A 14629-nucleotide genomic window follows, 5' to 3' on the forward strand; every position below is an offset into this window, starting at 1 on the left:
TTGATTGGTCCATTTTGTTCTCCTCAAATCGTACCGACCAAAACGGGCAACCAGAGCAGCAGCGAAATAGAATGAAGCGCGATTGGAAAGGAAAAAGAAAAAAATGAACGAAACATTGGTCGCAGTCTCACACATGCGTAATTCTCGAGCCAGCCAGTCAGCTTAAAAATCCCCGCTCCGCTGCCGTAACGATCATTCTTTGTGTGGACACCGACTGGACAACATCGTTGCTGGACGAGCTGGACGGCGAGGGATCGAGTGCCTTTCTCAAGGCAAGAGGGCGGAGGTGGTAGCGCTGAAGTAGAGTAGAGTAGAGTTTTTAAAGGGCCTTTCTCAAGGCTAGAGACGAATGAACTGCAAAAGTTTAAAGTCTTTATAATACAATACCTTCCTTCCTTCCTTCCGTAACGATCATTCTCATTCAAACCGTACACCACATCGGTTCGCATCACAACACATCAACAAACCAACCCAAGCAGCCATATCTGGACATGGTAAAGGAGGAAAAGTGAAGGGAAAGACAAAATCCCGCTCGAACCGTGTTGATCTGAAGTTCCCCGCAAGGGTAGCTAGGCCAAGCGCGTTAGTACCAGTGCACCAGTCCACCTAGCCGGCGTTATATAGTTTCGGCCGCCGAAATGATCGAGTTAGCTGCTCGCTGCTCGCGACGATAAGAAAACCCGCATTCGGAACAGAACACATTCGGTTCGGTGGACATCAAGACAACAGGCAGTTGCAGCGAGTGGCGAGTGGCAAACGCAATCGCAAAACGGCATCAGGTAGCAGAAGAAAAAAGTTCGTTCTTTATACAAACTGCTTTGGTGGCAAATCCAGAACAAGGCGGCATCGAGGGCGTTCGAAATGGTTGTTTTCAAAACCACGAGTACTAAGTTTTCTAAATTGGAACCATTCCATAAAACACGGCGCTTGTCAGGGCCATTAAACCTTTCAAAAAAGAGTTTACGAAATACAGTTCAATGCTTTCTAAAATAATATCCAAAATAATAATAAAACACAAATTGATTTTTTCATAATTTGTTTGCCAGGATCTGATGAGTATGTGAATTTGGCAGTTGTTCTGAGCTTATTGATAGTTGGGGACTTTCCTGATTATTCCAATTTCACGAATTCTTAAATTGTTTCCAGATTGAAAGTACAGTAATTTACTATTAGTTCGACATTTAGCTAATTGGACGGACATGTAATGCGACTTATTTAGTTGGACATTTTTGTAAACATAGAGATCCAAATTATGACCCCACATTGAAAGTCGACACTGTACCACTGTCATCGGAAATGTTCAATTACAGGTTAAAATCGCCTTCAATGCGACACTGAGTGGCGCTTCGGCACGTCGCATTGAATGTAATTTACTGTATGACATGTCACAAAGCTGGATGGGAAGAAATTTTCCAACTGTGAAAGCTGTGGCGAGTGGCAACAAATCGCTAAACAGGAAGGTTTAGCCGAACAAGATGGGGAGATCGAGTGATAACAAAACAATAAACTCTTTAGATTGAAGATAATTTTGTGATCCTGAAAAGGACCCTTTTTAGCCTGCATGTGAATCCAACGAGCGAACAAATCGTAATGAATGTATTTTTTTTCTTTCTTTCTTTGTTTTTAAGAGGCTTTAAACTTTGCCATCGCTCCCTTTTAACGCTCATTCGTTCGTCTCATTGGACTCACCCCTCTGGCTGAGTCTGCCGATTTGTCTCTATCCTGTGAGTGTGTACCGCTAGAGTATAAAACACGCGGACATCAAAAAAATATCTTATTTTCTTTCAAACCGTAAACCCATGTGGTGCCGTGCCGGAGCACCAGTATACCTAACAGCGATTATAGAGTTTCGGCCGTCGGAGTGCTCGAGTTGGCTTGCAAAGCTGCTCACGACAATCAGAAAACCCGCATCAAGAACAGAGCAGCTTCGGTTCGGCGCTCATCAAGGCAACTTTTTAGTGAGGGGCAAAGTGTTTCTCAGTCACGTCGCATTAAATTTAATTTACTGAACAACATGTCACAAGCTGGATGGGAAAAAAAATCCAACTGTGAAAGCTATGGCGAGTGGCAAACGCAATAGCTAAACAGGAAGGTTTAACCGAACAAGATAGGAATATCGAGTGATAACAAAAACACAACACCAAAGGTTCTTTTCAGAACCATCAACATGTTCATAAAGAGTAAACAGTAAACTAATCCATTTTTCAGGTAGATAGGTAGGTATTCACGTAGGAGAAGAAAATAAAACAAATTATTTAAAATATATATTTAACAAAAGCTGTCCCCGTTGTATAGTCCTACGTCACTCCGGTTATGTCCCCGACATTACCCACCCGTCTTTTTAGTTATTTTTACTACTTCAGTAGTAACATTTTAATTTAAAGAATCATGGTTTTATTTTTGTTGCGATGGCTGCGATATGTGAGTGTGCAGCGAGACGGGCGCCGGCCTGTGCAATTTTCTGAGTGTGTGAGTTAGTTGCTATCCCAGTAAATGAAGATATACATCTACGTGAACATAGCGATGCCGATAGAAGCAGCAATGTGACGTCATCATTAACTCATGTATCGGCTGTGTATCGATGCTTGTAAGCATATGGGAAACCGGATTGTTCTTGATAAGTATTAAATGTTTTTTTTTATATTGAGGTATTAAAAGTTTGAGGATTTTATTCCAATATATTTCAGGCCGCCCTATAACATCTTTAGTTGATTTTCGAGTTTTCGTTCCGTCGAATAGATGTTTCCGCGCTTATAACATCAAGTCACTTACCGGAGTTCCGGTTATATTGCAAAGGAGTCCTTTTCAGTATATTCAGCCGCTACGATATTCATTTGATTTCTGATTGTTCGTTTTGTCGAACAGAAGAGACCTTTCCAGGTCACCCTTCAATATCTTTAGCGGCTACGAAATGTATTTGGCTTTCGAGTTTTCGTTTCGTCAAATTGTTGTTTCCGCACTTATAGAATCAAAACACTTACCGGAGCTACGATCCTATTGCAGAGGAGACCTTTTCAGGTCACCCTTTTATATATTAGGCTGTCAAAAAAGTCCTGCGGTATTTTTTTTAAATTTTCATTTGTTCATAAAATTAGTTACAATCATCTGTTTTAAGTCAAATATGCGCCGTTTTGTTCGATGACTTGTTCCCAACGAGATGCCAACTTCATAATACCCCTGTTATAGAAGCTCGCTTCCTTATTGGCAAAAAACTCGGATAGCCAATTTTCACAGGCCTCTTTTGTGGCTAACTTTTGACTACCTAGCTCGTTCGCCATGGACAAAAACAGGTGGTAGTCACTTGGTGCAAGGTCCGGACTATACGGCGGATGCAAAAGAACCTCCCATCCGAGCTCCCGGAGCTTCTGGCGCGTCACCAAAGAAGTGTGTGGCCTGGCGTTGTCCTGATGGAAGACAATGCGGCCTCTGTTTATCAAAGATGGCCTCTTCTTCATGAGTGCTACCTTTAAGCGGTCCAGTTGTTGGATGTACAGGTCCGAATTGAGCGTTTGGCCATAGGGAAGCAGTTCATAATATATTATTCCTTGACAATCCCACCAAACACACAGCAGAACCTTCCTGGCCGTTATGGAGGGCTTGGCCACCGTCTGAGCCGCTTCAGCGGGCTTCGACCACGACCGTTTGCGCTTCACGTTGTCGTAAGTGACCCACTTTTCATCGCCAGTCACCATCTGCTTCAGAAACGGGTCGATTTTTGATGAAATTATATTATACAGCGATTCACATGCGTCGATACGGTCAAAGATGTTTTTTTGCGTCAACGTGTGTGGCACCCATACATCGAGCTTCTTTGTGAATCCAAGCTTCTTCAAATGGTTAATAACGGTTTGATGACTTATCCCCAGCTCTTGGCCGATGCTACGGCTGCTACTATGCCGGTCTTTCTCGGCTAATTCAGCGATTTTGTCGCAATTTTCGACGACAGGCCTTCCGGAGCGTGGCGCATCTTCGACGACCTCTACACCAGAACGAAAACGTTGAAACCATCGTTGTGCGGTGGAAATGGAAACTGTATCGGGTCTATAAACTGCACAAATTTTATTGGTAGCTTGAGATGCATTTTTGCCTTTGTCATAGTAGTACTGTAAAATATGTCGGATTTTCTTTTTATTTTGCTCCATATTTGCGACACTATAACACACGAACGACTTAACCAAACAAGACACTGTCAAGGACTATATTAAAGCGCGCAAAAATACCTTTCCAACAAGCTATAGTATGACTCGATACAATGAATACAACTAGAACTACGCGCTTACTACGGGGCCGTTATTGACCATTTAAAGCTTGAATCACCGAAAATTGCACAACTAGAATGATGTGCTAGTCCCAAGCGTCATTCTGTGTGTTCTTTGTGTCATTTGGTTGGTTCAGGTCAATCACGGAGAGTAACTGCGAATTATACAGTCTACCCAAGCTCAAGCTCAAGCTTCAGTAGTAACATTTTAATTTAAAATTTGAACAATTTTAAACTGCCTTTGGTAAACTGATGAGGAATAATATGCTTCCCTAAACGGATATCGCTACCACCCAGCAAACATTAAGTCGTATGAATAGCTATAATTGGAGGCGATGTACATACAACCAAGACACATTTGGATGATATATGATGCATATAACTAGCATATACACGCAAAAGTGGAGGCGATATACGTATATGCCATATTTTGTATGCATATGAAGCCGTATATAACGATATACGATGCTTTTCGGACTGATATGCGATTTGATCCGACAATGTTACCACTCAATCAATCGATGACATGGAAAATCGTGTTTTGCATTTCATGCGATTTTAGATAGATATGATCGATATTTCGATGGATATTTTATGCGATTGTGATTTGATACGAATGTATACGTAACTTATCATGTGCAAAGTTATACGATTTAATGTTCGCTGGGCGTGTCGACACTGTATTAGATGTATAAAATATTACATATTAGAAAAGTAGTTTTCCATTCATAATTTTCGTCTCGAAAGTGTATTCAGTCACATTTTGTAAAAAATCCGAAAACAAGCCAAATATATATGTATTTTTATTTTCTTATTTTGTAATTGTCAGTCTCGGTCAGCCAGTGCTTCACTCCCAAACAGCTCAACGTCGGCCCCTAGTGACCAACGCGGGGCTCAACGTGTTAAATTGCAGCAGTTCATCTCTCCTTTCTCACTGTCCATACGACGAATGCTCCGTTTGATTCGTGTAGTGGAAATGGGGTTAATACGGACAAGTTAGAAGAACTTCAATTGTATCTTTGGAAACTCGTGTTTTCCAAAACATAAAAGCAGTTTCTTACAGTTCACGCTTAACTTTTCAATAGGACCTATCTGTTTTAATCGATTCTCTTTACTGACTTTCTCTTACAATTACCACGACCTGGCATACAGATTTTGCGCCAGTTTTGCCACATAGTTTGATAAACGAGGATCACTTCTACACTCCTGATCATCGAACAGATTAGGGAATGCTTTTCCCGCTGAGTTATTGGCGATAGAGAATGTCGATGAAGAGAATCGATCAAAACAGATAGGTCCTATTGAAAAGTTAAGCGTGAGTTCAATATACTGGTTTTCGAAATGATTGGCCAAATGTTTTTAAAAAATGTGTTTTTCCATATTTTTACTGAAATTAAAACAAGCCGAAAAGTGGAACATTTTTTCGATGCGGGTAAAATGGACATGTAGTGGGGGAAATATGGACAGGTTAATAATATACGAAGCGTAGAAGTTTATCGTTCGCGAGAGGAATAAACTCGCTCTCTCTCTCTCAGTGTTGTGTGTCCAGTAACTGAAATAGAACAAAAAGAGAAAGTACAGGCAAGCCTTTTTTTGTGCGGGGGATAGGGACCGCACAAAAAAGTCGCACAAAAAAAATCGTGCGAAACCTCACCAGCAGCTTTGAAAAATCGTTTTCGGTACACATTTTGAAAAAAAAAACTTTTTTTGTGCGGTAGATAGGGACCGCATAAAAAAAGTTTCCCCCAAGAAAATAACTCAAATCCACGCCATTCACCGTTCAATTTCCTTTTGTTTCCCTGCTTTGCGATGGGACACTGCTTCTTCGGTTGCGCGTGGCTGTTTTGTGCTTTTAGTTGAATGTCGAAACGTGTTGGTGTTAGAAATCATGTCATGCAAAAACTAAAAAAACTTAGAGCATTTGATGAGAGGAGGGGAATGATTTTAGAAGTGGATAATTGAGACACAAATATGCTTTTTTCGCACTGAAATGCATATAAACCATCGAAAAAAAACTAAATGGACGATAACTTCGTCAAATATGCTTCTTTTCATACACCGCACAAAATAAAATAGCACAAAAAAAACCGCACAAGAACAGAAAACTGCACAAAAAAAATCTCACAAAAAAAATTCACACAAAAACAGGTTTTACTGTATTCCAAAATTCAGGATACTCTCCCATATTCGCACAGGCACGAACATTTTCTGTGTGCTGTAGGCACCTTCTTTATCGTAGAAAACTTTGAGACAGAGGGTTCCTCTTCTTCTAGGCTGTGTAGTGAATGTGAAATTTTACCGGGATTTCTTGTTTCTCTATCGGTGCCAGTAGTTCACGACACCTTTCATTTGACACTACTGAAAATTCGGTAGGAAGCACCATCCCTGAGATACAAAGGAGGGTAGGTTCAGAACCACGGGTCGCGTTAGGACAACCTTCTCCTATAGGATGGACTTTTGGAAGCGGAAGAGGAAATCTCAGACGAAAGTGAGAAATATTCAGAGTAATATAAACATTAAAAAATAGTATATAGCTTGCTACAATACGGTGAAATTTTTATTCAATACAACTTATTGATTGTGTGATCACGCTTTGTGAACACTGTTTTTTAACACAGAGCGTGTGGTCACGTCACAAAATGCATGCCAATTTTTGCAAAGTTGTTGGTTTTGAGAAACAGGAATCTACATTCATCTTTTGTGGACAAATCATAGACCAAAATTATTGTTGAAATTTATAATTGTTAAAATTACGGAACTGAAAATACAACATTCATCTTCAAAGGTCGGAAACCGCTGAAAGACAGGTGTTGTCACGTCACAGAAGTATTTGGCTGGAAACGAACGAATTCTACTGTAAAATATTCTCCAACTGAAAATTCTTGGAGGATTTTTTTTCAATTTAACTTTGACATCGATTACTATTTAGAATCGTGTGATGTATACATAAAAACGAGAAAAAAACTGTTTTAGTGTGTCCAAACGTTGTCACGGAATGGGTAATATGCCCTTGACTTCAGTTTTTTACACATTGTTATACAAGATACTACAATAATTGCAATTTCACAATTTACCGACCGACCACGAATTTAAATTTGGCTCTGAACCCTACCATCGCGCTGGTTAAAATATCTTTCACTCCCATTGATTTTCACTGGCTGCCGCCGCACGTGTGACCAAAACTGAAACGTTCGCTAGATTCACGCTTTGACTATAGCCGTTCGTTCCGACCGGCTATACTACCGGGACCGAACCGTAGTTTGGAATGCCGATGGCATCAGAACTCGGAGTTTCTAGCGATATAAAATCCCAGCACTAGTTCACGCTCACTGCCCGTGCAGGCAAATATCGCACCGAAACCGCTAAACAGTTTATCGCCAGAGTCAGGACAACCTACAAACGAGCTTTTTTTTGCACATGACTGCAGAAACTTGCGGATAAAAATCAACTCGGACAGGCGAGCTTAACACTCGTCCGTTGGGCGCGATACGAGCGTTCCACATGCATTTATCTACCTTCCAGCCGCCTCGCGCATAGAAAAAAAATCAGTGTCAAATTGTCTCCGGGTCCCCTTGAATCTCGGCGATGCTGCGTTTCAAGGTTCGTTGATCTCGTGTGCGTGTTTCGAAACACTGTTCAAAATGTCCATACTAAAAGGTTTCTCTTTTCAGGAAGGTATAAATCAGTTGGGTTCACTCATTTTTCTCTCCAACATACGAGGTAGGATAGACGGATCCAATGTTTCAACCAATGTTGTCAACGAGTGCTTCTATTCAACAGCCAAACACTGTAGCTGTTGAGTTTAAACATAAATTGATGATTTTTCACTCACTTTTTTGCCATAGGTTTTTCTCTGAACTTTTCATCCCTTCACGGGCGGTGATGATGGTATCGGATAGTGAGCATCAGAGTGGTTCTATACACGCAGATTCTCGTGTTACTGTTTGTTCTTCAGTGGTTGATGTGATATCGCCCCATTCCAGCAGGGCGTGATAACGTTTCGACTCAATAAGAACAGATTATTTTCTCGTTCACATGTATAACTCACACAATTTACAAAAAGTAAACGATGTCGAAGTAAAAAAAAATATAAGGGGTTGTATCTAGGACCGCATTTTTGACGTAGAACTATGCAATTATATTATGCAATCCACTTGTTTACCACTTGGAATATTATTTTAGAATGCATCGAAATTTTTGAAATACCTTTTTAGTTTTTGGCGTAGGATTACGTCTTTCGGGAACATATTGGGGTACAAATTGAAAATCGAAAATCGAACACATCGTGAAAATTGTCCAATTTCAAACGCTTATTGCTCAGTAATTTCATGATGTATTGATGAAAGGGCCTGGCCGGGTAAGGGAGTAAAAAGTGCCCCCAAACCAAATCACTAGCTGTATGGCAAATATTGTAAAGGATATTAAATAAGAAATTTTGGTGGTTTTTTTGAACCCCTATGTGGTTTGACGTACGATCTATAGTGAAAACGTACTTTTTCGATTATTTCACGCCATCCTCAAAAGATCCGAGATAAAAATTTGAAAAAAATACTGAATGTGCATCTTACTACGGTGTATCAAAAAAAATTGTAACTGGATTTATTCGGCAGATGTAAATCGTGTTTGAATTCAGTGTATTTTCAATTGATATAATAATATTTAATTCAGTAAACTAATTGTTCGCGTGTACACACGCGGATTTCTTTTGTTCGTTCTATCTCTCTTATTCGAAAGCAGCTCGCGTTGTCGGTAGAGCTATGAGGGCAGGGCGGGTCTGCAACGAAAAGCGAGAATTTCACGGTGACACAACGTTCACCCGTCAAGTACAGGAACTAATTGTACCTAATCGCTCCTCGCACGCTCGGTGAGGACGCTGATTCAGGTCACAATCAGGTTCAGGCGTACCTCCACCAACCGCTCCCGTCGGTTCAGGATACGTCTTGAAGGAAGCTGCTTCCACTTGTGGGGACTCGATGACTCCTTGGCGGTTATCCTCGCGGTCCACCCACGACCCCTTCCGGTTGGCTCGTTTGACTGCGGCGATCAACGGAAGCCTCTACTTAGTACACCACTTCCACTCGCGGAACTACAATGGAGAAGGCAAATTTCGACAAACTAATCAAATGAGGATGTCGATTAACGTGTTGACTCGCTCACGGCTCAATCCAGAAGAACTCGTCACTCGTCGCGTATCCACCATCAGGACTCTTCGCACGTCATGGCTGTTGTTTAGGGCTTTCGCCGAGGAGAGCCATTTCACAAATGACAGCTGATGTAGGGATAGGACTGTGAAGTTTGGTTTTAGGGAATAAAAGGATAAGGAAATGGATCGAGAACAGTGGGATTCAGCTTACCATCACCGTCATGATTACTTCCTCGTTATCCTCGTGGATTGTGTTCCTAGCGACAGGATACAACAGTCCAAGCAAGTGACGTGTTAATTATCACGTCACCGATTATGCTCTCACAGAATCATTACAAATTATCAAAAAAAATTTCATCAAAAATTTTAGTACTAAAAAAATATTGAAATTTTGAAACATTTTTTTTTGGGATTTAGAGATTCAGTACTACTCTAATTCATATTTAAATGCTCTTACGGCTTTTCTAGATTGATAAATATCTTCAAGCTGTTTTTTTTTTTTGTTCAAATATCTAATAATAAAAATAAAATAATAAAAAAATAATACACAGTACAAAAAAAAGTTATAGATTTTCTGGCATTTAGAAATTTTGAAAAAAAATATAACTTTGAGACCACAAATCCGATTTGTTATTTTATTTTAATCTTTCAATTGAAAACCACGAATACAATAAAATAATCGATTTCAAAAAAATGAAAATAATAATGCAGACGATGAAGAAAATTATCTTGAAGAAAATTATCTTGTCACACAATGCTCTTAAAAATTCAGGAAAAATTACGCCACATGTAGAAAAAAGACAGATACGAATGCATTTAAATAAAAATTTGAGCAGGAGTGGGTCTCAAAGTTATATTTTTTTTTTCAAAATTTCGAAATGCCAGAAAATCTATATCATTTTTTTGTACTGTGTATTTCTTTAATTTTTTTTTTTAATTTCTAGATATTTAAAAAAAACAGTTTGAAGATATTTATCAATCTAGAAAAGCCGTAAGAGCACATTTAAATATGAATTAGAGTAGTACTGAATCTCTAAATCCCAAAAAAAAAAATTTCAGAATTTAAATATTTTTTTAGTACTAAAATTTTTGATGAAATTTTTTTTGATAAATTTTCTTGATACAGCGTGGTAAGATGTACATTCAGTATTTTTTTCAAATTTTTATCTCGGATCTATTGAGGATGGCGTGAAATAAACGAAAAAGTACGTTTTCCACTATAGATCCTACGTCAAACCACATAGGGGTTCGAATAAATCACCAAAATTTCTTATTTAATATCCTTTACAATATTTGCCATACAGCTAGTGATTTGGTTTGAGGGCACTTTTTACTCCCTTACCTAACCACTCTTTGGAAATAAAAAAAAAATTTTTGATACCGCGCAACACTGATAAAAATCTGAAAAAAATCACACATATCTAGAAAAGCCGTAGAAACACATTTAAATATGAATTAGAGTAGTACTGAATCTCTAAATCTCAAAGAAAAAAATTCAAAATTTCAATATTTTTTTTGGTACTAAAATTTTTGATGAAATTTTTTTTTTGATAATTTTTCTTGATACACCGTAGTAAGATGCACATTCAGTTTTTTTTTCATGTTTTTATCTCGGATCTTTTGAGGATGGCGTGAAAAAAACGAAAAAGTACGTTTTTCACTATAGATCCTACGTCAAACCACATAGGGGTTCAAATAAACCGCCAAAATTTCTTATTTAATATCCTTTACAATATTTTCCATACAGCTAGTGATTTGGTTTGGGGGCACTTTTTACTCCCTTACCCGGCCAGGCCCTTTTTGCGTCAATCGAATTTTTTTATATTGGAGAAAATAATATATATCATGAAACTAACTATCGAACAATTGAAAAATCTCAACCCCTATCCTAACGAAAATACCCACTTCTGATTGGTCGAAATTGACGACACATACGGCGGGTCCCTAACAGAGACATCAAAACCAAGCTGCCCGGGGGAAATCAGCATTGCAAATATATGCAAGTCGGGGGCATTTTTGTATTGCAAGTAAGGTGAGTGATACGATTAATCTTAGCAAATGGAATTTAAATTTGGAACTTTAATGTTGGTTGCCATTGAAATTTCATATCAATGACCGATCATGTATTGTAAAAAATTTAGCACAAGTGTAAGTGTAAAATTGTATATGGTACCAGTTGTGTTAAAAATGACTTGATATATGATTTATTTCAATTTTCATAAATAAAAACCAAGGTGTGTTCCCGCTCGAGAACGGGTCGTTTGGTTTAAGCTGTCTGCTTTGTTGTGTTCATTTTCACTCAAGGAATGTTTATACGACGAGAAAAATTGAAAAAGTGAAGGAATATTCAAAAAAGTGAAAAATTGACATATCGGTGCTGTTAATCCAATTAAAATTCGCATTGAGGCATTTAGCATCGTGTTAATGTGGGTTTGAAGTGACAATGGAAATGGGTTGAATAAACACTCAGAAAGTAAAAATTATAAAAGAAAATTGCCTTTTCTATTTCAAATATGTTTTCTCTGTGAAAAAGTAACATTTTTTTCTGGTGAATTGATAATTGTTTTCGATAGTGATAATTATCTAATATTACACTGATGAGTTTTTTTTCTTTATTTCATCCATAGAGTAATGCGGGGTAAAGGTGCGCACCTAACTGTTGTTGTCCAATAACTCTTGAAATAAAAGCAAATAAAATTCCGTTTGCTTACCAAATTGTAACTATATGTATTACCTTCGAAACGTAGTACAATCATTTCTCGAATTGTGTTTGTAATTGGGCAAATACCTATTTTAATACAAAAAGACAAACGCGCACCTTTGCCCCATAGTTGGGGCAAAGGTGCGCACTTATTGAATTGAACTTCTAAGATAACTTATACCAAAAATCAATGCTTTATCATCAGAAGCGGGAGAAGCATCATTACTAGAGAGTGTAGGCACCGTCCAGTAGGCAGGAGGGGTGTGTTCTATGGTTTTTTATGGGTGAGAAGAGTGGATGTTATGATCGAATATACTACGTGTAAATTTTGGGGAGTGAGAAGTTATACGAAAATGCCCAACATTTGGAACAGAATTCGTTTTTATTAACAAACTAGCTGACCCGGCGAACTTCGGAAATTAGAAATTATTTTTATTTACGTAATCTATACTCGCGGTATATAATGTCATTTTTATTTATATAGATCAAGTTTATAAATACATAGTTACCATCACTTGATTTATTTGAGACTCATTGTTGGAAAAAACAATATTCATTTGAAGTTTATTGTAAAAACATAAACATAAACGAAACATAACCGTTATTGATTTGAATGCATGGTGAAAATAAGAACATTTTTCATTTGAAATTGATTTCGAATTATTTTTAAGCAATTGTTTATTTTTATTTCTCATCTTGGATTTCGGTTCTGAGGATTCCGATGCTTTGCCTTGGAGCGCTGATGCTTCGTTGTACTGTTGTGGGGTTCGAAGAGACAGACGATGGTTCATCATGAAAATCAAAATCTTTTCCTGCCTGTTTTGCAACTTGGTAGAATTCGTGCTGTAGGTTGTTGGCTTCCGCAAAATCAAACACCAGAAGCCGTAACTCTTTGAGAGTCATACCATAGAAAGCTTTGTCCAGTGCCCTGCAGTGGTCCGCCAGATCCTCAGACTGCTCACTCGTAAATACCTATCTGAACCACCATAGGTGCTCGCTGACACATCCAGCAGAAGTAGAAATGTCAATAAAAGAAGATTCGAATCTTAAATCACTTTCTGATATGAGCCTCTTCCTCAAAGCTGATTTAGAAATATCGAGGTCTGCCGCAATCCGACGCTTCATGAATCCCTCCCAAAGCCTCTGTTGGGCCATTTGAGCATATCTGGAGTGCATTTCTTCGAATCAGTTTCCTTCATGTGGGTCCCGCTAAAAATGTGGTTGAAAACAAAACAATTTTTTTCAGAGCAAAACTCTGGTGCGAACTTTCGCACCACAGCCACTGCGCACTTTTGCCCCGCAAGCCGTTTTTGAACTAATCGAATTTTTAAAAAAGCTCTTGAACTTTTTCACAAAAACGAATACGCAGAATCATCTACTATAGAATGAAGGTTTCCTTGACAGTGTAGTTTCGAACTTTCCAGTTATTTTAGTTAAGTAAATTGTCATCTTGACCATAATCAATCCGTCAATCGTATATTGACTCATTTAAACGATCTTATGACTAAACCGATTATACTGTTCCTAAATTTTGTTCTACAACTCATCGATTTTTTCGTGACTTCTATATTGAACTGGTGAAACAGAAGAACCCTCAAAATTTCGTCAAGCTACTATGCCTTAATGCCTTAATGCCTTAATGATGCCTTAATGAAACAGGTAAAAAACAAGGCTTGGATAACGAATTCAGGCTACTCAAGTCGAATCTTATGGGGCATAAATTGAGTGAGTTGAGTGGATATAACTTTGTCCCAGCTGTTAGATGCCAAAAGGTGTGATGGGAAATTTTTGTATCCATTGCTAAAGTCGTTCGTAAGACATTTTTGATGACATTCATCAACATGTTAACATGTTTTGAGCGAATATGTTTGCTTTACAGTGCCTACAAAACAAAGTCCGTAAATCGGTTGGCTCCCACAATTATGTACTCTATTGTAAAAGCTATGTATTACCTAATTCTAGTTTTTGCTAACGTAAGGACAATTGTCACCACTCACAAGACGCGACACGAGAGTAATACTAACTATGTATCGGCTTAAGGAGGAGCTCAAGGAAGAAGTTGAAGGAAAATTTGAAGACGAAGTTCAACAAAATCATGTAAAAACATCATACAATTCAAAAACGAAAAACTTTTTTATGATTTATTTTGTTGTATTGACACGACCTTAACAACCCATAAATAAAAAAAAATAAGTTAAAAGTGAAAATAAACCTTTATTTTCATTGTTTTCCCTCAAATTTCGGATACAGATTTTTTATACAGATTTTTTTGGCTGAAAATACAGATATACAGATTTTTTCAGAAAATTATACAGAATTAAATGTGGCAACCCTGCATATGGCTAAGATTTTCCCACTCTAACATTAGCTTCGCGCACCCATGGATATTTAGTAACGCTATCATTCCCGGTCGTGTTGTGAAATTTCATGCTTTTTCCGGTGTTTTAGAGTCATTTTGACAAAGGACTACGTATTTCATTTCTGTACCGGAGTGTAAGTTTCGAAAACGAGAGCCTTGTAGTGCAAG

General features: G+C 38.2%; 1 protein-coding gene across 1 annotated transcript in view; it reads right to left on the reverse strand.

The window, feature by feature from the left end:
* The window catches only part of LOC129766805 (uncharacterized), a 57827-nt gene that overhangs the window by 30498 nt on the left and 12700 nt on the right, over window positions 1-14629 (reverse strand). The window contains exon 2 of the mRNA XM_055767400.1: window positions 9101-9292. Coding sequence (XP_055623375.1) covers window positions 9101-9292 — 192 coding nt within the window. The remainder of the gene's footprint in view (window positions 1-9100; window positions 9293-14629) is intronic.

Source organism: Toxorhynchites rutilus, chromosome 2, assembly GCF_029784135.1.
Source record: "Toxorhynchites rutilus septentrionalis strain SRP chromosome 2, ASM2978413v1, whole genome shotgun sequence".
NCBI lineage: Eukaryota > Metazoa > Arthropoda > Insecta > Diptera > Culicidae > Toxorhynchites > Toxorhynchites rutilus.